The sequence below is a fragment of the Pyricularia grisea genome (genome assembly GCF_004355905.1).
Source record: "Pyricularia grisea strain NI907 chromosome Unknown Pyricularia_grisea_NI907_Scaffold_4, whole genome shotgun sequence".
Taxonomy (NCBI): domain Eukaryota; kingdom Fungi; phylum Ascomycota; class Sordariomycetes; order Magnaporthales; family Pyriculariaceae; genus Pyricularia; species Pyricularia grisea.
The window spans coordinates 928,702-949,526 of NW_022156718.1; the positions used below are offsets into that span (position 1 = coordinate 928,702).

The following is a 20,825-nucleotide window of genomic DNA, read 5'->3' on the forward strand; positions in this document are numbered from 1 at the left end:
TCTTGGAATTTTCTATTAAAAAGAAATTATTTTAGTAAGGTAGAAACTTGATGGGTTTACTGAAGGTTGAAAGTGATGCTATTAAGGACTCGATTTTCCTGGTGCCCAATTGAGTGTTTATATAGTGGTGGAAAACCCGACATTGCAGTTATTTGTTGCTAAATATAATTGTCTAGATTAACCCTAACAGAACTTAGTTTTTAAAACTCTCTTTTCTGGCAGGAAATACCTAGATGCTGCCCCTTGATGGATGTTCGGCGTCACCAATTGTTATATTTAGCCTAATAAGTAGTTGAAATACTTGTCCACTCATGCGTTACCGGGGCATTACACTTCCCTAGACTATGGACTATACCTGAAAGTAGGAGACATATCGTTAGCTACGAGACTGGATTGCCCTGCAAAGGTACAGTAACATCAGTCATTACTAGGTAAATCTTTCCAAGATTGAGACCGCAGTTTATTTGTCCCGGGAGATTTCCCAGGAGCATGAAAATGCAGAAATTTCGGCGAAATTTGGGATGCCCTGCTTGGTCTATTTATAAAGCCTTACATGGAGTCTCCGTGGCTATGCAGTCTGCTATGTTCCACGGAGGCCGCGCGAAGAACCTTGCAAAAGAGGTAGTTAGTTGGGTCATGTTTGTTTATACGACCAGTCGTTCGAGTAATGTAGCATAGCAGTAGTATGGAGTCTAGTCTATGGAATTAGCCAGGTGTGCGTTCATTATTTATCATAGATAAGGAAGGCACTGATCTGTGGGATTCATTTACAGTAAATACAGCACTAGAATAGTCGCAAGCTTGTTTCAAGCCGAGATGATCCTCTGGGCATCTAAAATGAACAAGGGACTGCTTGAGTTGTAATTTGTCTGTATGCAGCTATGACACTGATTAAGTCGGGTTTCGTTTTTTTGGGGAGTCTTGTTTACTGTGACTGTTATCCAGCATGGTGTCGGATACTCCCTAAAAAAATTTAAAAAAATAAAAAGTACGTACCTGCCTAGGTGTTATTGATGATTCCAGTTCTGGTATGACAGATTGCCCATTTTTTTTTGTTTCCAGATCTTTAACTAATACTTCTGCGCCACCAGGTGCTATCTGTACCTACGCGTATAATGTGGAGACGAGGTGTTGTTGTTGTTGTTGTTGTTGGTGTTGCTGGTGTTCTTGTGTCTGCTCCAAATCAACAACCTGCAAGCCACTGATGATGGATATTGGTGATTCGCCCTATTTTGGCGGGGGCATTTTAAGTCAAGGGCGAATTCCCGGTTCGCTTTTATGACACGCTACTCAACAACATTGCCACGGAAGGTGAATGTGTATCCAATTTTACCCAAACCCATTCAAAACCATAGCTATTGCTGGGCGATTTAATCGAAATTTGTGTGGATAAGCCTTTTTTTTTCCTTTTTTTTTTTTTTCCTGTTGTTGTTGAGACCGACTAGCAGCACCCGATTTGAATCCCAGATGGCGCCAGCAGGTGCCCGTCCGTCATCCAAATCAACAAACATAGCAACCACAAACCACGGAAATGGCCCGGAGCCGCCCCATGATGACGGCATCTTCAAAATCGCTCCAAAAGGAGACATTGTCTTACGGGTCACTTTCTTAACGTCAAAGGAGGCAATCAGAGCAGCGAAAAGATCCCTTCAACCCAGACCCGGCCAGCGACCGCCAGCTTCGGCCGCGCAGCAGCAGCAGCCCGTGCCGCTTCAAAGTCCCAAGGTCACGTACTCTTATCGGGCGGATCTGGGTTTGCTCAAAAAACACTCCGAGTATTTTCGCGCCCTCTTGGACGAGGCTGGTCCGTTCACCGAGGCACGCCAGGTCGCGGATGCCCTGGAAGCCTTGACGCTGCGGGGAGTCAAGCCGGCCGACGTGGACGAAGTCGAGGACCTACCGACCGTCGAGATCACCGACGATGACGATGCCACCCGGTCCGCCCACCGCCACAGCGTGTTTGCGGATCTGCTGCGGATCCTGCACGGGGCGCAGGCGACGACCAAGCCGCCGACCATGCTGTATGTCGTGACGTTGGCCGTCCTGGCCGACCGCTTTGATTGCGTCACACCAGTGTCGCGTTACCTGTCTTCGGAGCTCAAGTTCAAGTGGCCGGCTTCCAGGATAAAAGCCGGAGGCCGTGATGACGAGAACGGCATCGGAGGCCCGCGGCTGGAGAATGAGGACGTTCTCCGGCAGCGCATCCTCGCCGCTTGGCTGTTGGATCAGCCTCTAAAACTGCACGCTGCTACGCGCGAGTTGATCATGTATGGCTCAAAACGCTGGGTACAGGCCAATGCGGACCATGACGACGATGGCTACGAAGAAAACCTACCTTCTTGGTGGGATTTACCGGATGATCTTGAACGTAAGGCCAGCTGGTTGAGCAAAAAAAAAAAAAAAAAAAAAAAAAAAAAAAAAAAAAAAAAAAAAAAAAAAAAAAAAAAAAGACTCGACATTTAACAAATACATGAGTTTATTCTGGTCACTCAGCTGACAAAATATTTACTTTTTCTTCTTCCAAGATGAACTTCAACTTCGCAGAGAACGCATCCTTGATACTCTGGCCTCGGTCCAAAGACACTTTCTCTCACTCTACTCGTCCCGCACGCAGGTCTGCAGACTCGGATACGACTCCAGTCCGGCATGCGACTCGTTTCAACTCGGGCAGATGGTGAAATTCCTGGCGCACAAGAAACTACTCTTCTTTGTCGACTTCTCCTCTGCGTCCCTAGGCACCATTGAGGATTTTGCAACCACCGACATAGGACACATCATATCGCTCCTTTCTCAGGTTACAAGCTATCAAATCGACCGAAATCATACAAACGTAAGTCTGGGCCCACCCGCACTCGCCCCCAAAACTGGCGTCGGTGGAGGTGGTCTCAACTCGGAGGGGAGGGCTCACATCATGGTTGCATAGTGCGGCCTGCGGATCAAGATACTCCCCATCGTCGAATACATAAAGTCAATGCTGTCTTCAAATGTTATATCGATACCCAGGAGTGCATGGAAAAAGAATCGGGCGGCGACCTCCTGGATGCATTCTGCCGAGGATGCAGAAGGCAAAGACGACGGCAACGTGTTTCGGTACACCAGGTCTGTGGCCGGTGACCAGCGTTTACGCTTCGAAGGCGCAATGGCAAGTGATCGGATGGCCAGAGAGCTCTTTACGGCGAAAAGCTGGGACTGGACGCCAGAAGGTTGAAAGAAAACATCTTCACCCTAACTTACGTATACCTACCTACCTCTTTTACTTACCCAATCGAAGTTAATGACAAAGAAAAAAAAAGAAAAAAAAAAGTTTTTGATAAAACGTTGCCCTTAAAAGGCAAGAGTCACAATTTCGAGACGAAATTAGATGACTGACTAAGGTTTTCTTCCTGATGTCAATCAAGTTGAACCGGTTAAAGTGTTCCATTGTGGATCAAAAGTCCAAAGTAACTTGAACAAATCAACCATTTCTCCGCTGATGTAATTCATTGATGTCATTACTAAGTTATTGGGGCTCAGTTAGGTTCTGACATCCTGAAAGTGTCAACACGTTGACGAGGGCACCCTTCAGAGACTGATTTCGCGCTTCTTTTCGCGCCTTACTATTGAAGATCTGCCGGAACCAACCACCGGAGCTTAACGCGGTAACCTACGTAACCGGCAATCCGGCAAAAAAGGGTTGAAAGGTAAACAAGAGAGGTAAGCTTGAACGTTCGGTGTTTTTTTTTCGGGGGGGGGGGGGCAGGGGTTTCTATTGAGCTTGTCCCAAGTTACTGGGGGCTCCAAGCGGAAAATTCATCTGAGAGTGACAGAACCTTTCTTTTCCTTGTCTGTCTCTTCAACTTTGACTTCCACCCTTGGACAACAGTAGGCACATGCCAAACAAGGTGCATGCAAGCTGCCAGAATCGGTAATCAAAACGAACGAACGGTACACCCATGCAATGACCATGTGGTCCCGAGGGGGGAGGAAAGAGGTGGCAAGGTGGGTGGGGAGAGGAAACAAAAAAAGACCCTAATTCCAACAGGGCAGCCCCCCAAAGGGAAAAGCATGACCATGTTTAGAGAATGGGGGATTCCATCGCAAGATGAACCGCACGTGGCAAGGCCCGGATGAGCTGGAACAGAGCTGGGACGACTTTTTTTTTTTTTTTCGTGCTGAATACGCTTTTCTGCTTAGACTGCTACTGCTGCGTATTGCCCATTGCATTACTGTATCGGAGTGGCCTGGCCGCAAAGAAAAAGAAACCCTGAATGACACCTCCCATACGTAGTATAAAGTTGCGTAGGGTACCTGGGAGATTTGAGTTGGCTCAAAAAGGGATTGTCATGACGGCATGGCGAGAAGGATGTCTATACTGTGGGTTTGCCAATGGCCCAACAGATATATACCTACATACCAAAGGTACCTATCACCCTCTCTTTCTGGCCTACGTTTCAGTTGAAAGCTTCAGAAGCCCGAGAGAAGGACGAAGAAAGAGGGCGACTAAAAAAAAAAAAACCCTTAAACGAGTTGCTGACATCACAGTAATCGAGGGATTCGCATCTCATGATACCTTTGGAACTCAAGGAAGCAGTTATAACAGCGAGAAAGGATACGGGGTATAATGCAAGCAGAATTCACGATAGCTGCAAGGGATGCGTTTGTTTTGGGATCTCGGGCATTTTCAGCACGGATTGGTACGAGTAATGTCTGGCATGGGGCTGAAGCGATAGACAGACCGGAGCTGGCACTTTGACAGCTTCTGATTTCTTTTTCTTTTCTTTTTGCGCGGCTTTTTTTTTTCCTCCCAGTTCCCTGGAACCTTTATACTTTTAGACTGCGTAAGTCGTATCTCGTATATCCCCGGCTGAAAGAGGATTGGAAACTTTTTGAGAAAAAAAAAAAAAAAAAAAAAAAGAAAAAAAAGAGACGGACATTTGGCTTCACGCTAACCCCCTTGTACCTACCTACCGTAGTCTAGTTTCGCTTATTGACCCTTGTAGATCGGATCGTTGGTGGGGCCGTTAAAGGCGACTGATACTCGGTAACATATTGTTTCCTCCTTTCTTTGTTGCACCGCGAATAAAGCCATATTGCAGGGAGGGGGATTTGCAAATCCAGTACGGGAGACTAGTGATGAGTTATGTCGTCGCATAACGGCTTGAGCCTCCGGGTTCCAGCTGGGACATTTGGGAAACTCCTGCCTGCCGTTCGGGTGCTAGAACTTGTTAATGGAAGCAAAGGGGCCGGCACAAAGGTGGAATACCTACCTACCTCATGACCCCTCGATACTCCATGCATTCCTGAGGAGGCTAATGAGGAAAGCTCAGAGAATGACCTAGAACATTTTTCCTGATACTTTTTACGACACCGGGACGCTTTCCCTTCTCACCTTTCTTTTTTCCTTCTTGACAGGATATCCTCGTCACTTTTACCCTGAATCAGCGCCATGAGTGCCACGTGCGAAGGTGCATGCATATCTACCATATGTCAACCTTGTCGCCCTTCACATAAAAGATGTCAAAATATTTACTGCTTCGACCGGCCGATGGGTACGCACCTCTCGGGGTTTGACCCAAATTTTTGATAAGGGACCTTGTTCTGTTGGGTTGGCTCTGTTATCTAGAAAGTAAATGTCAAACATCGGGATATGAAGGCAAAATAAAACAAAGTAGCTGAGTAACTAAGAAGGTATACAATTACATTGGAGAGATGTCACTGGATGAGGGATGCGCAATCTAGTCTAGACTAGATTGTGACATGGCAGCTCGGTACTGTCCTGTACACGAGCGAGCTAGCTATCAGCTAGCTACCATGGAACATGGAACGGTACCAATGGAACCTACCTTGGGCACCTAATCTAGGGATGCAAACATAGGCGGGCAGAGGCAGGGAGGTAGGGGGGAGGTAGGTGGCTGTTCGGTGTGATTGGAAGGCCGATCATCCAGTTTCCGTCCGGTATTGAGATGGCTTCTCGCATGAATGTCATGAACTTGCCACGCGAGAGCAGACGACTCTGTCTATATTAGGGATGGAAGCATGGTGAACAAGGCCAATTTTAAACCCCCCCAAGCAGCTTCACAGTACAAACGTGGTAGGTAAAATAAAGGTAATGGAGTAAGGTACCTTGATGCTGTATCTCCGCACCAAGTAGAGGTCGGTCGGTACCTGGTAACTAAAGGCATGGCAGGTACCCCTGCCCCGCTCAACGACTGTATACTATGGTATAGCTTGTAGTGTACCTGGTAGCTTTGCGGGTGTAACATACCTAAGTTTTTGCTCCGCAGATGGTTTAGAATTCGAAGTTTTTCTTTTTAGAAAGCATGGAAGCGGAACCTGACAACCGACTCTTCTTATGAGTCTATTATTTGTTTTTTCTTCTTCTTCTTCATCTTCTTCTTACGTTTGTCGCCATGATCGTTCTTGGCACGGACGGCAAAAATACTTTGGTTGGTTTGGAACCAAAATTGACTTGACACCTCCTCGACATTAACCCAAGCTAATACTCATCAAAAACAAACTGAATCAAGCAAGTGCATAATTGCACCCCCCTCATAGTCCAGCGCCCGGAAAAATAAACATGAGAAAAGACAAATAACAAAACATGGACGAAAGGAGAAAAATAAAGCCAGACAGAAGAAGTGGTTAAGAAAGAGGGGGGGAAAAGAAAAAAAAGATATATAACAGGGAATACCTCGAATCATTAGTCCCCCACTAAATACGGTGAGAAGGCCCCGATTTGATTCCTCCCCCTCACACACGACGTAAAACACATTAGCTCCCCACCCACATGCAAACAGCAACGACGGTATTCTCGACCACCAACACTCCACTACAAAGACCAGCAAAGCTAACCCGCCCAGAGGAGCCCCCCCTGCACTAGGACTTTCTCCAACCCTGACGATCTTTTTTTTTTCTTTTTCCTTTTTTTTTTTTTCTTTGTAAATTCGGTCACTACCTGGGCAGTAGTATACGGATCACACACTACAAAAGGACCACCCACACCTGCGCCTTGCAAACACCGGTCCTGACCCGTAAAATCCCCATCAACAGATCCTTGCCAATCTCTGGAGCTCGTTTGCCTCGACAAAAGACCGATCGATACGATACGATACTCTACGCTATCCTACACCCGCCACCCTCTGAGCGAGTAGCCCGCTGCAAATCATGGCTAATCAGCAGCACCCGACACTCAAGATGCCGTTCGGCACGCGGGCCCAGTCGGCCAGCCATCCACTGTCTTCCTACCTACTCCGGCTCATGGAGCTCAAGCAGTCGAACCTATGCCTCAGCGCCGACGTGACGACCGCCCGAGAGCTCATCTACCTGGCCGAAAAGGCTGGCCCGTCGATTGTTGTGCTCAAGACTCACTACGACCTCATCTCCGGGTGGGACTACAGCCCCAAGACGGGGACGGGTGCCAAGCTCGCGGCGCTGGCGCGGCGGTACGGCTTCCTGATTTTTGAGGACCGCAAATTCGCCGATATCGGCAAGACGGTCCAGATGCAGTACACCGCCGGCACCGCACGCATCATCGAGTGGGCCCACATCACAAACATCAACATCCACGCCGGCAAGGACAGCGTGCGCGCCCTGGCCGAGGCCGCCGCCCAGTGGCGCGAGCGCATCAAGTACGAGGTCAGGACCTCGGTGTCTGTCGGCACCCCGCTGTCGGACAGCTTCGAGGACGACGAGGATGGCAACGGCGCCGGTGTCGGCGGCGGCAGCAGCAGCATGACGAGCCCGCCGATCGCGGGGAGCAGCAGTAGCGGCGGTGGGCCGCCTCCATCCGTGTACGGGAGGGACTCGGACGGGCGCAAGGGCAGCATCGTGTCGATAACGACGGTGACGCAGTCTTTCGAGCCGGCAGACTCACCACGGCTCTCCAAGAGCATGTCGGGCGAGGGTGTCGACGATCTCGTCTTTCCCGGCATCGAGGAGGCCCCGCTGGAGCGCGGCCTGCTAATCCTGGCCCAGATGTCTAGCAAGGGATGCCTGATGACGCCCGACTACACGGCGGCGTGCGTCGAGGCTGCGCGGGAGAACAGGAGGTTCGTCATGGGGTTCGTTGCCCAGGAAGGCCTCAACAGCGAAGCCGACGATGACTTCATCACCATGACGCCGGGCTGCAAATTGCCGCCGCAGGGCGAAGAGGAGAACGGCCCGCTCGAGGGCGACGGGCTGGGCCAGCAGTACAACACGCCTGCGAAGCTGATTGGGCTTGGCACCGACATTGTCATTGTGGGAAGGGGCATCATTAAGGCTGACGACCCCCAATCAGAGGCTGAGAGGTATAGGCGCAAGGCATGGTCCGCATATCAAGAACGTGTGCGTCAGTGAGCGGGGTCGGGTCTTGTTTTTTTTTTTTTTCTCCCGAGAATTAAGACGACGCAAGTATGGCCAGAGATTCCAAAATTTGGGTCTTTGCTTTGGGAGGGCCGGCCTATTTTAGGCACATGTAAAGACGAGCAAGGCAGCAAAACAAAACCGTTTGGAATCATGTCACATATAGATCCAAACAGGGAGTCAAAGCGGGGGGGGGGGGGTTGGCGAAAATACACACAGGCAGGAGATTTTTGAGCAGATTGGCTGTTTTGTGAGAAAAGCATACCTACATAATTCACGGCGTTGGGCGTTTAGTCTGTACGCAGTGGAAAAAAAATGATTTATTTGAAACCTTTCATCATGGATATTTCTATTACATCTGAACCGTAAAGTTTATCGATCAATGCATACTACTATATTCTTTTTTTGTTTCTTTTTTCACTTTATAATGCTTGCAACCTTGTATAATGTTCCTTCCCCCCGCTTTCCCCCAGCCAGAGCAAAAAACCCTTGGCTACAAATGATGACATAATCTCGTTTGTTTCCTTTTTCTAGGCGATTGGGCGAGAGACATGGATGCTAGTGGCCTGGCGTCAGCACTCAATTTGCAGAGTGATGTCAAGAGCTCAGAATTTATTGTTCCAGGCCAAGGAAAACCCAAAAAAGCAGGAAAAGACAAAACAAAAAAGAACAACTGCAGAGGTCCATTGCAAAACACGCTTTGCTTTATCACCCACCACATCATCCGAAAAGTTCGGATAATGGATGGATTGACATCCAGTTCACGGTCCGACGGGACCCAACAGGACCCGGATTTTGACACACCTGAAGCGAAAGCGGATTCAATAACGCCAAAACAGCGACCGTTGAAGAAGAGAAGACGCGTCGTCATATCATGCACGGAGTGCCATAGGCGGAAGCAAAAGGTCTGTAGATCGTAACCGAATGTCTATCTACCTACCTAGGTTACCTTGTATATGTACCGTACTATGCCCAGGATGGGGAGAGAGACCACAGGAGCCATTGGATTGAAGCAAGCCAGAAGAAAAGAGAAGCAAAAAAAAGAAGAAGAAAAAAAGATTATGCTGACGGACTTATCATAGTGTGATAGAGGTGAGATAATAGCCACCTGCAACGACAACGAAGCAGTCAACAACCCAAACAGGGTGCTCGTGTGATGTTGATTCCCATCGTGTAGATTCGCCTTGCAGCAATTGTGTATCGAGAAACAAGCAGGATGTGTGCCGCTACGAGTCGCCGCCAGCACCACCTTCGACCTCAAAGAAGGTCAAACTTGACGGTAAATCTAGACAGAAGCAGGAGCCCAGTCCCCAAGATTCAGTCAGTGATCTGGAGCACGTGGACTTCGTGGAAACATCGCCAAGCAAGGAGGCAAACTTTGGTTATGCAAACACCACACCGGCTGGCTCTAATGGTGTTTCAACCCTGGGCTTGCTCCTCAAAATTGACAAGGTCACAGCCTCGGGGCAACAAGGCGACGCTGGTGACCACCTGACCCGGATCACGGCAGACTCAGACCGGAGGGTGTCTGACGTCGGCATACGCGAGCGGTATAAGAGCATCCTTCGACGGCTTCCTACTCGCGACCATGTTGAGAGGCTGGCCGAAATATATCTGGAGGAGCTCAACCCGAACTACTATCCGCTTGAGCCGGACCTGTTCCGAGACCAACTTGCCGAGTGGTACGACGTCCATCTCAACCTGCTCGACAAATCTGGACCATATGCCTTGACGCCCGAGATGCGCCCTTTTGGCGCGCTTCTGTTCCAGATAATCGCCGTCGCCTTGCTGCTCCTACCGTCCGAGGGCCCCCTTGCCACGCACTACAAGGCGCTCAAGGATGTCAGCGGCATCAAAGCCGTGGACCTGGCCATGGACTATAGCGAGTCCGGCGTCGCCATCTTGTCGCTGCTCGGCAAGAGGCAAATGTCATTAACGACGATACAGGCCGGCTTCATACGTGCTAATTTCCTCAAATACTGCGCCCTCGTCACCGAAGCGTGGCATGCAATCGGCAGCGTCATCCGCGACGCTCAGGAGATTGGTCTGCACCGGGAGGCTCTCGAGCCAAAGCCCCAGGCTGTGACGGCTGACGACGGCGACTCCCATGCTGCCACCGCGGCTGTTTTGAGAAATCAATGGCATATCCAGCATCGTAGGCGCCTTTGGCACGTCTTGTTCCTGTGGGACACGCACGCCGCCGCAGTGCTGGGTCGACCGACCTCGGTAGGTGAAGAGATTCAACTTCCACTGCCAGTCGATTGTCTAGTGCCGAGGGACCGTTCGTCAACACCGGTACAGCCAAGGAGTGCCGATGATCCGCCTACTCCGCTTACACGGATACTTTGGGCACTGAAAGCCATGGTGTACCTCCGTCAGATACTGAAGTTGGAAGCCAAAGGGACGAACCCACGGAATTTTGCATGTGTTGATAAACTGCATCAGGACCTGGAGCGGTTCGAAGACGAGATACCACCTCAGTTCCGCCTCGAGAACCCAGATACTTCTTTCGACGACCATCCTGATTGTCGGTGGCTGCGTGCCCAGCGTACCCTTTTACCGCAAGTATCGGCTTTTAACTTTATCGTCTTACACCGACAATACGTCTTTACAAGAACGCAATCCCGGATCGAGGCACTCAAGGCGTGTCTCAAGATGCTGGGTGCTCAGCAGATACAGTTTGCAGCCATGAAGCCCGAGCAGTACAGGGCGTAAGTTTTAGACTTTTTTTTTTTTTTTTAATATTTTCTTTTATATCTTGATCCGTTTTTCTTCTTCTTCTTTTAGCTCCTGCTAACGCTTTTGATGGTTCGATAGCTTTTCGATTTTCTTCGGGACCTTTGACGCTGTCATCCTCCTTGCGACCCTATACATTGTCTTCCCCAAGGATAACCTGGATCTGCTCCCGGACGCTCTTCAGCACTTCCGATTCGCGGTAGAGCGGTTTTCAGCCCTGTCTGAATCCAACAACCTTGCAAGGGCTGGTGTTGGGGTCCTTAGAGCGATATTTCAGAGGCTGAGAAAATCGCTTACCCTTGCTGGATCGTGGCCATCTGAGTGTACCGACCAACTGTTGCACAAATCAACAGACACTGAAGCACTTTCCTCCTTGGGATGCGGCAAGGATACTGTGCCCAATACCAAGGCGCTAGAAGAACGGCTCGCTCCACAAACCTCGCATCGCCCTCGTGACTCTAGTGTAGGAGCTGAAGATCGACCAGGGCCACAACCCATTCAGGCACTTGCTCAGGACGTGGAGGAGTGGTCTTTACCTGACAACTTCGACTGGTCCGCGTTACAGCCTATTACCGCTACCAGCGACCTTCTCTACAATGACTTGATGGTTGGCGGTGGCTTGGATTTCAGCAGTACAGGTGGCCATGATGGTTGGCAGCAGCCGCAAGCGTGGTGGCCGACAGATACCTCTGTGTCCGAAAGTGATGCTCAAGCCGTCGGCAATGTCGTTGGATCTGGCGATGGTCAACAAGACGCCAACTCTGCATTGCATTTCGAAGGTCACTTTGATCAGGGAAGTGTCTGGAACATGCTAAACTTCTACAATCCGCTTTAGGACGTAGCAGGCGATGGTGGATTTGCGCTTTCCTACGCTTCTAACTTTGGGATGTCCCGTGCAACCTCCCGCCGAAGCACCTGGCAGGTGCCCGAGAAGACTGCTCATGTTAGATGATATTTCAATTATGCTCATGCCAACAGCAACCGGCTTGGTCATGGGATGAATGAGACTCACACCACCTTTCCAGTATCATATTTGCCTCACGCATTGAATATACCAAGTATGCCCGATCCGACCGCCTTTGCGTTGTCGAAAACGACAGAACTCTCGGAAAAGACTGACTGCCTATGACTGGCAATGGCTGGTTCTTAGACCCTGTGTTGCTTATGGAGAAGTCTTTGCTGGAAAAAAATCTTTGAAGAGGTGATGGGCATGGAGTTTGTGGTGACAATTGATGAGCTGGCTCGCGAGGCTATCTTCAAGGACCTAGAATGTAAAGAGCCCCGATATTGATTCATACCACACCCAGCACATACGACTGCGTTACTGATACGCAACCGTGACAAGCATTTACAGTGTTTCCCGGATATGTGTAGCTCACTTTCTCGGACGCGATGATCCCAGCAGCTGACAAAATCGAGTTTGTGGATGACATTGCATGCCTATTTCAAACCATGGCCATGACCTTGGAGATCGTGCTTTTCATTGACACAACCCACTGGACCGTAGTCACCATCGCTAACTCGGTTTCTGATGACTATGTCCTGGGTGATATCGTCGACGACAAGACTGATCGACTCGAACGACAGGCAACGAAGATCTAAGTGTGTGATTATGACCACTGACAACATGAAGCTGCCGTGAAGAACCTTAAAGACCGCATTCGCCAGGTCCTACAATACCGGGCTGTCCACCGAGCTTTTGTGGGACATTCACTTCAACAACGACTTCATCATCGACAAGATCCTGGAGGAGTTTCCCGATGTCATTTGCGAGCGGTTGGCATCTTGCGAGATTACGCAGAGGCTCACTTTGAAGATGAGGTTAGGCGTAAACATAGGGCGAGTTTAACAAGCGAGAATGTTCGTTGGGATCGCCTGTCACAAACATCTTCCAAGACACTGTTTGCTGAGGGCTGGTAGATGCATGACCCTTTTTTTCGGGCCATGTAAGACGTTCGCCAGCGCTCGAGGGTGTATATATCGACAGTTTAAGCCGGATTATCGCCGATTACATAGCCAAGTAGGTGAGTAGCTCTATTGCTGATATTCCCTGACTCGAAATTGCGAGCTATTTCTAACTTATAATTTCACAAACAGATACCATTGTGATTTGCTCCCCAACAAGACTCGCAACACATCCGTCTATTCTACATTATAAATCCTCAAACCATAGCGACAGTTACAGCAACCTTCTCAATCATTGCATGGGTGCACCTCCATGTAGAGCCCGCCTCAACGCCAAGGCTAGCCGATTCTGAGCGGCCTCGCCCATCTCGCTGCCGTCCTCACTGAACAAATCATCATCAACTCCACGACCGCCCATGTTGGCCGGCGCCCCGGGGAGGTGAGCGCGCACCGGAAACGTGGGCATCTCGGAGGGCTCGTCGACGCTCACGGTGGCGGTCCGGAAGCTCCGGTCGTCAATGTCGTCGGTGCCAAACACGTGGCTGTTGCCCGTGACGCTGTGCGCGATGGACGGCTCCCGCCCGCCCCGCGCGCGGTCCACGTGCCCGTTCTCCTCGCCGTCGTTCCACACGTCCCCTTGGATCCTCTCATGTCGATCGCCGCCGTGCCCACCGCCGTAGTCGTCTGTGCTGCGCCGCCGGCGGTGTCTCCCGTTGCGCCGGCGGTAATTGCTTGAGCTGCGCCGCCGGCGGGATGGCCTGTTGCGGTGGCGGTGCCGGTGGCTGTCGTCTGTGCTGCGGCGTCGGGGTCTGGTGCTGTGCCGGCGGTCGCGCCTGCCGGGGTGCACATCTACGTGCCCGTCCGACTCGCCGTCGTTCCACACGTCGTCTAGGAGTATTTCGGTGCCGGGGTTTCTGCTTCTGCGCGGGTCAGGGTCGAACCCTCCACCGTCATCCCACACATCGCTGCGGATAAACGTGTCTGGTGCAGACGGGCCTCGGGCTCCCCTCCTCGGATCGGGGTCGAAGCCTCCACCGTCGTCCCAGACGTCGCCTAGGATGAAGCCGTTGGCGCTCACGATGGGCCCGGAATCGCGGCTACGCCCCGGCCTGCGTCGCCGCTTCTTCGCGCGCCAGCAGAGATAGCCCAGGAATGCGGCAAAGACCCCGACTATTGGGGTGGTGACGCCGAGCACTGCTGGTGACTTGTGGACGGGAGGTTGCTGTCGAGGGATAAGCAGAGCCAGTTTCTCCGGTATGTACATATTGTAGAAAACCTGCAAAAAAGTAAAATAAAAAAAAGAAAATCTTGTTTTTCTTTTCTGGACGTTGTTCGCCCTGGCATGGTGAAAGTAGACGCTTGGCAGGGAAAAAAGAGTAAAAGTGGCCAGAGAGATGTACTATTGTTTATATGCAAATAGTTTTTTTTCTGTCGTTGAATCTTTTCAAACCTTCGACTTGTCCGCGTCAGTGAATCGGCAAAGGCATCTTAGTCCCATAGTGACCACTCGCCACATCGCTGCAGTTGCATAGTTCCTGTTGCCCAGTCCGGTACAACAGACGATTAAGTTACTTTGCCAGAGCAAACTGCTTAAAGCTGCCTCCGGTGACCGCCGTCATCAACACCCAGAGCAGCAACGCAGCCAAAAACCCAACGACCATCCCCTCGTGCTGCGAAAGCACCCGCCCGGCGTAAGCCCTGACGTGACCGGGCAGCAGTCCCAACTTGGCGTCGGGGTGGGCCTTCCTCGCGCCCTTGAGCCCGGGCAGGCCGTCCAGAGACACGACGTTGTTCTGGATCTGGTACTCAAAGATCTTGCCGAGCTCCTCCTTCTTGGCGGCGTACTGGTTCAGGGTGGGCCGTTCCTCAAACACGGCCAGCTCGGCCTCGCCGCCCTCGGCCTTGTCCCAGAACTGGCGCTTCACCATGGGGACGGCGAAGCCGCAGCTGGTGGTGACCTTGAAGACGTCGAGGACGATAACGGACCTGGCGCCGTCGGGACGGGAGGGCATGCCGAGCCGCTCGAGCCAGGCCGCAAAGTTGTCCTCGTCGGTGCGCTCGACCACCTCGCGGACGTGGCAAAACAGCCGCAGGATGCGGGGCGCGGCGCCGAACGAGTTGAACATGACCGTCAAGCGCCCGTTCTCGTACAGGTGGGCTATGGTCTCGCAGCCGGAACCGGTGCGGTCCAGGTAGGCGATGCGGTTCGGCGACAGGATCGCCAGCGACGTCGAAGCCAAGCCCTTGGGGGATACATTGACGTGCTGGCCGTACGTCGGCGCCGATGCCACGTAAAAGAGTGGCTGTTTCAGAGCCCACTCGGTGAGGTCGGGGGTGAGGGATGGGAGGATCTTCATTTTTTTCTTTCTTTGCTGCTTTTTTTGGAGGGTGTGATGGGATGTTCTGGGCAGTCTTGGCGGCCGAGGCGGTCTAGGCTATGGGTGTGAAGGTAATGTCTTTGGTTAAGATGAAGGGCTTGGCGACAAGATCTTCGGTTGATATTAGGAAGAACCGAATTCACATTAAACCAAGGGATTTTTGGCAGACCGAAAGAGGTCTTTATAAAGGAAAATAAAATAAAATAAAAACAATGAGTGGGGACCAAATAGTATGCCTTGGTGAGTCAAAAGTTCAAAAACAGGGGAATTGCGATATGTTCGGTTATGATATGGATGCGGATTTGACAATTAAATACTGGTGTGGAGAACATATGCGGGTGGCTCAATAGTCGATAAGACTACAGCCAAGAGGCAAGATCTAGATCGGTCAAAACGTCTCTTATTCCCGAAAAGTTCGGCCGTCGGTGTATTGCTGGCGGTTAATCTGAGTGGCAAATGCGGTCAGCAGAACCATTGACAACGTTTGCGAAAGACCTTGATTTAAGAACAACAATTTCACAACAACATGCAAGAACGAATCTCGGAAGAGGTATATATGTCTAGAAAATTGAGAAATGGAATAAACGCGCCCGCTCAGTTATTACATAACAGGGGGAAAGGCGCATGTCGCATTGCTATCATATAAGCCAAGACATGGACCATGCATCTGCTTAAAACTGTATAGGACAGTGGCCTGAAGAAAAAAAAAAAAAAAAAAAAAAAAAAAAAAAAAAAAAAAAAAAAAAAAAAAAAAAAAAAAAAAACGTTCACTGACGCCATTCTCACTGACGCCATTATAGTAGGTGCATCAAAAAATCAGGGGTTTTTTCTTCTTCTTCATCGTTGCAAGCTGCGCCTTTGGGGAGAAAAAGATGCAGGAAATGTAGGGCAAGTTTGAGGCTCTCATAGGCTCTACTCCGTAAACTTCTGCAGCCTCCATGCAAGCCAACTTTTCATGATGCAAATCATTACACAGCCTGGCCTCTCAGGTAGCTCTATGCATGACGGCTGGCCTCCTGCAGTATACGGGATGCAACTGTGGTGAGTTGATCGGCCGGGGCAGGAGACACGTCAGACGGGCTTCCAAGCACCATGGAGACCAAAAAAAGGGTGGAGGGGGAAAAAAAAGAGAAGTGTAGTGCTGCGGATATTGCCTCGGTAGGTTCTCACCCAAAATTGACAGTATTGATAATCAAGCTTGTTGGTCGCCTTGCTCGCTTACTGTAAAGGCTGCCTCTAGCTGACGATCAGGAAAGAAATGTGGACGGGGACTGGGCTGTTTCCCAAGTGTTGGGATAGCTACGCCGCGGATTCTCAAATCAAACTTTTCTTGTTCCTGGCAGCTTACCTGACCTAGCCTGTCCCGGGTGCGCCCGACCACATACCTCGCGGATGTATTGATGTGATTAGTGACACGGGAAACAAAACTGGTTCAAAGGTTGCGCAACCTGAGCAAAAAGATGAATGGTTAAAAATCAATCATATTTCAGGGTCCATAACAATCCGAAGGATTCCTGATCATGGGAACTCCCATTATGAGTCACATAGAACGCGACAGCTGAGGCATGCTGAATAGTGTGTGGGTGGCCGCGACAGGAGCGAATGAGCGAATGAATGATGGGTTAGGTAGGGAGGCAGGGTGAAAACACCAGGCAGAAAAAAATTGAATGTGAAAAGAGGGAGTTGGATAATATGCGGCGAATCAAAGCCCCGGTTGGATGGAATGAGGGGACCGGGAACATGCCACCAGAGCCTCAGGTTGGACCGCGGGGATGAGCAACAGCGGCGTCATATTTTCCTTTTGCTTCTTTTTACCTTGGTTCCCTTTTCAGAGCAGCGCAACATTGACTACTTGCAGCGACCCAGGTCCCGCGCCGATTGAGTCGCATCGTCAGGCCCACTGTACGTTCTTGGCCTCGGCTTATCCATCAATCACCCAAACAGGCAGCCCGTCGCAGCGTGCGGTTTTTAGTGGCGGGCGGTTAAAGTAGAAAATGAATAGGAACCGGCCCTGTGCCGCGAACCCTCCCTTGGCGACCGGGCGGCCTGTCAAAATGCTGTTGGTGCTTGTGACAGATTTGTAAACGCAGTCTGAGCCGCCCCTGAAAACACCAGCGAGATTCCATGTAGTGGCAGTCATTGTGGTGGTGTTTGTCGCGTTTACAATGGAGGATTGGATTCACAACCGAGACGGTGACAAGATCCGAACGAGGGCGGTAAGGTTGATGCAGTGATTGTGGTTTATAAAGCGGAATTGGATGCCGAAGAAGAGAAAAGAAGGCAACTGGATTTCTTTGGTTGATGCTTCATTCACACCTTCACTGCCCTGCTCCGTACCATCAAGTCTGCACCTGGCCTCCGCGTTGTGTAAAAAATAACCCCACCCTCCTCACACTTTTCAGCTTTTCTCGGTGTGCGTACCCCTGTAAGCACGTCGAGACATGTACGGAGTATCCACAGGTTTGGCTAAGGGTATTTCCTCCAGATTTCCCCCCCTTTGCTTCTTCTCCAAGTCACTCACTTTATCAACGCAGGGTCATCACGGACACCAGGTTCCGGGCCGTTGAATTGATTGAGACCGTCTTTTAATTCTCCTTTGCGTTATTTTTTCTTTTGTTACTCTGTAGCCAAGTCTTTCCTGATTTGGCAATTGCAAACAAGCCACAACCAGGTACAATGTACAATGTACACTTTTTACCCATCGATCCTGGACAAATCATGTTCAGTGGAATGGTTCCTTTTTTTTTTTTTTTTTTTTTTGTGTTGCCGGGACTCGGTCCTGAGTCCAATTTTGGGCAAGGCAACCACTTGCTACACACCATCTTTTTTTTTTCTTCTTTTTTTTTTTCTCCTCTCTCTTCAAGCTAGTCGCTATTCTAATTTTTCTTTCATGTTCTCTCTTGGTCATAATCTCTGTTTCTGCCTGCTCAGAAAATGCGCAGACACAAAAAAGGTAATGGTTCAACCGAAAGCTTTGTCATTCTGGCAAGGCAACATTTCGCTTCCGTACCTCCCTGAGCGTTGCAGCGGCAGCATCATTTGATCCGAGAACACCGCCTAGGCTCTCTCTTTGTGTTTTCTGCTTATTTCAAAGCTCTTTAGGACAATAATATTGTTCTGTTTTTTTCTTTAATTTTGCCCCGTCTCCCGTCGACGACACCAGTCAAGGGCCTCATCAAGTCACATTTCATACCAGATTAGCCAGCCTTGCCAAGAAGTTGAGCTCTTTGAGGATAGCTTCTTTCACTGCCACGCCCTCACTGAGTCGGCGTCATACCCCCCTGCTCAATTCATCCCACCCTCAGTCCTGTGAGGTTGCCTCCGGCTGCCACACATACAAAACTACAAGACTGCCCTCTCACCCCCATTCCATACCACTGCAGCAATTTAACGCCTCTTCTCCCTCTTTCTTTGTTTCTATAAATTGAAGGAGAAAACCACAACGCTTCTCTATTAGCTCTCACACGACACGCTCGTTTTGTGACTGCTAACCCTAAAGACGCACATAATTTATACTTCAAGCCTATTATTGGCAGCCTTCATCTCACTATCATATATAAAATTTTGATCTGTTGATATTGGAGCGCCAAACCCAACACATCACCGCCACGATGTCATCACGCGAACGGCACACCAGAGGCTCACACCACGGTGCGTCTCGTTACTCTGATTCCGGCTTCAGCTCCTCGTCCGGCCGCCAGGCTAATCCCGGCATTTACACAGAGTTTGACTCCCGGCTTCAATTTCACAACCTGGAGGGCCTTCAGGACGCCTACAGACAGCTCTGGGATGAGAAAGAGAAACTCAAGGCCAGCTGCACCCGATACGAAAGCGAGCTGGCAAACAAAAGGGCCCCAACTCCTGAGATGGATACTATTCGCAAACAACGTGCCACCAATGACCAATTGACCGATGAAATCGCCAAGCTCATCAAAGAGAAAAAGGGACTTGCTAAGGAGATTGAGACTCTCCGCAAAGACAATGCTGGTCTACTCGAGACAATAAAACAACGAGATGCCAAGCTCAAAGCAACTGAAGAAGATCTCGTGGTAGCCCAGGCCAGAAGCGTCCGCTACAAAGAAGAAAGGAACGCAGCACTTACTGCGATGGATGGGAAAATCCGAAGCGGCTCATCCGGATCCTCTAGCGATCGCAAAAAGGAAAAGGAGAAAGCAAAAGAGGAGAAGGCACGTCTTGGCCAACGATTTGTTCGTGAAGACAACAAAACCGTTGAGCACACCCTGCCGACACGTCAACGGCGGATGAGCCGCGTCGAAAGAGAGCCCCCTTACATCGAGGATGAGATGTTGCCTCGCACGAGTAACTACTCCACGACTGCAACAACAGGAGGCTCAAGAATGGCCTCTACTGGCACAACCTACCAAGCGCCTCGATCTCATACCATGGAAGCCGCAGCAGATAACTGGAATGCTCGCCATGTGGACAATGGGATGTACAACCCCATCCCGATCCCTCGGCAAAAGGGATCCAAGTAATTATAGCGAGAGACTATTACGTTAAGAGGATCAGGATGAACTCTAGTCGACTAGGAGGGATGATGTCTCGTTGGAAAGCTACAGAAACCAGGCTGTAACAAGAAAAGCAACAAAGACGAGAGCTTAGGCGGACTTTTGCAACATTTCTATTTTTCATATTTGACGATACCCATGTGTTACTTTTTTTTTTTTTTTGTTTCTTTGGAGTTTTCTATATACCCATCAATGTTATTACCCACCAATATTATCACAATATCCCGACCAAGACGCCCAAAAGCTTACCTCCCGAGAAACCCGAAAAAGCGATATATACAAAACGGACTGATTTCCTAATTCACGGCAGCCTGTTCAAACCCTGAGCAGCCAAGATCACAATGCAGACATTCACAGGCAACAGTCACTTTTTGCATTCCTGGTAGCCTGAGCCGTCTGCTCGTGACTCTACCGGTATTGCGGTAGTACCTCGATGGTGGTGTGGGTGGTGGTGTGGGTTTCACATACACCGAGTGTGTGTGGGGTAGCGCAACACCTACCAGACGTGAACCGGGCTCATCGACCACTTTCCCGTCGCTCGCTCCACACGACCATTGCGCAGCCAGCCGTCTTGCCTGCCGCCCGATATCCTCCCGTTGACTCATTAGAGGCTGAAGACAGAAGCGAAGATCTTTGCAACTTGATGGGCTTACCCGTTCCTTACCAGCATGTTGAAGGATTTGATTTTTTTTCTTTTCCTCTTTCTTTTTTCTGGAGTTTCCCTTAATGTTTCTATTTACTCCACTTTATTTTCCCTGTCTCACTTCCTCGTCGATATTCGGCTCTCATTTGGCAATTGTTTCTTTCCACGTGTACTATAGTATTTGAGGGCTCTTCCGAAGTTCGTTGCCTTTGTTTTTGATTATTGACATTATCGACATGTTATGATACTAGACATTGCCATTGTTTTTTTTTTTTTTTTTTTTTTTTTTTTTTTTTTTTTTTTTTTTTTTTT

The 20,825-nt window shown here is 49.9% G+C and overlaps 7 protein-coding genes across 7 annotated transcripts; 5 read left to right on the forward strand and 2 right to left on the reverse strand.

The window, feature by feature from the left end:
- Nucleotides 1-1,381: 1,381 nt before the first annotated feature.
- PgNI_07011 (uncharacterized protein) lies at nucleotides 1,382-3,315 on the forward strand. Its single transcript, XM_031127029.1, has 3 exons — nucleotides 1,382-2,368; nucleotides 2,526-2,830; nucleotides 2,924-3,315. Exons 1-3 carry the CDS (start codon nucleotides 1,468-1,470, stop codon nucleotides 3,206-3,208), a joined length of 1,491 nt encoding a protein of 496 aa, XP_030980804.1. The 5' UTR covers nucleotides 1,382-1,467; the 3' UTR covers nucleotides 3,209-3,315.
- An 890-nt stretch (nucleotides 3,316-4,205) lies between these two features.
- On the forward strand, nucleotides 4,206-4,711 carry PgNI_07012 (uncharacterized protein). Its single transcript, XM_031127030.1, has 2 exons — nucleotides 4,206-4,398; nucleotides 4,530-4,711. Exons 1-2 carry the CDS (start codon nucleotides 4,331-4,333, stop codon nucleotides 4,681-4,683), a joined length of 222 nt encoding a protein of 73 aa, XP_030980810.1. The 5' UTR covers nucleotides 4,206-4,330; the 3' UTR covers nucleotides 4,684-4,711.
- Nucleotides 4,712-6,313: 1,602 nt separating this feature from the next.
- PgNI_07013 (uncharacterized protein) lies at nucleotides 6,314-6,882 on the forward strand. Its single transcript, XM_031127031.1, has 3 exons — nucleotides 6,314-6,425; nucleotides 6,511-6,699; nucleotides 6,840-6,882. Exons 1-2 carry the CDS (start codon nucleotides 6,332-6,334, stop codon nucleotides 6,552-6,554), a joined length of 138 nt encoding a protein of 45 aa, XP_030980808.1. The 5' UTR covers nucleotides 6,314-6,331; the 3' UTR covers nucleotides 6,555-6,699; nucleotides 6,840-6,882.
- A 261-nt stretch (nucleotides 6,883-7,143) lies between these two features.
- PgNI_07014 (uncharacterized protein) lies at nucleotides 7,144-12,582 on the forward strand (the record flags this gene model as incomplete). The annotated part of the gene is made up of 6 exons (XM_031127032.1): nucleotides 7,144-8,304; nucleotides 9,405-9,414; nucleotides 9,500-11,033; nucleotides 11,140-12,116; nucleotides 12,209-12,329; nucleotides 12,413-12,582. The coding sequence occupies 4 exons, from the start codon at nucleotides 7,144-7,146 to the stop codon at nucleotides 11,891-11,893; spliced, it is 3,459 nt and encodes a 1,152-aa protein (XP_030981459.1). The 3' UTR covers nucleotides 11,894-12,116; nucleotides 12,209-12,329; nucleotides 12,413-12,582.
- Nucleotides 12,583-13,255: 673 nt separating this feature from the next.
- On the reverse strand, nucleotides 13,256-14,227 carry PgNI_07015 (uncharacterized protein; the record flags this gene model as incomplete). The annotated part of the gene is made up of 1 exon (XM_031127033.1): nucleotides 13,256-14,227. The coding sequence occupies one exon, from the start codon at nucleotides 14,225-14,227 to the stop codon at nucleotides 13,256-13,258; it is 972 nt and encodes a 323-aa protein (XP_030980812.1).
- A 304-nt stretch (nucleotides 14,228-14,531) lies between these two features.
- Nucleotides 14,532-15,320, reverse strand: PgNI_07016 (uncharacterized protein; the record flags this gene model as incomplete). Its single annotated transcript, XM_031127034.1, has 1 exon — nucleotides 14,532-15,320. The coding sequence occupies one exon, from the start codon at nucleotides 15,318-15,320 to the stop codon at nucleotides 14,532-14,534; it is 789 nt and encodes a 262-aa protein (XP_030980815.1).
- Nucleotides 15,321-18,952: 3,632 nt separating this feature from the next.
- PgNI_07017 (uncharacterized protein) lies at nucleotides 18,953-19,837 on the forward strand (the record flags this gene model as incomplete). The annotated part of the gene is made up of 1 exon (XM_031127035.1): nucleotides 18,953-19,837. The coding sequence occupies one exon, from the start codon at nucleotides 18,953-18,955 to the stop codon at nucleotides 19,835-19,837; it is 885 nt and encodes a 294-aa protein (XP_030980841.1).
- Between the last annotated feature and the right edge of the window lie 988 nt (nucleotides 19,838-20,825).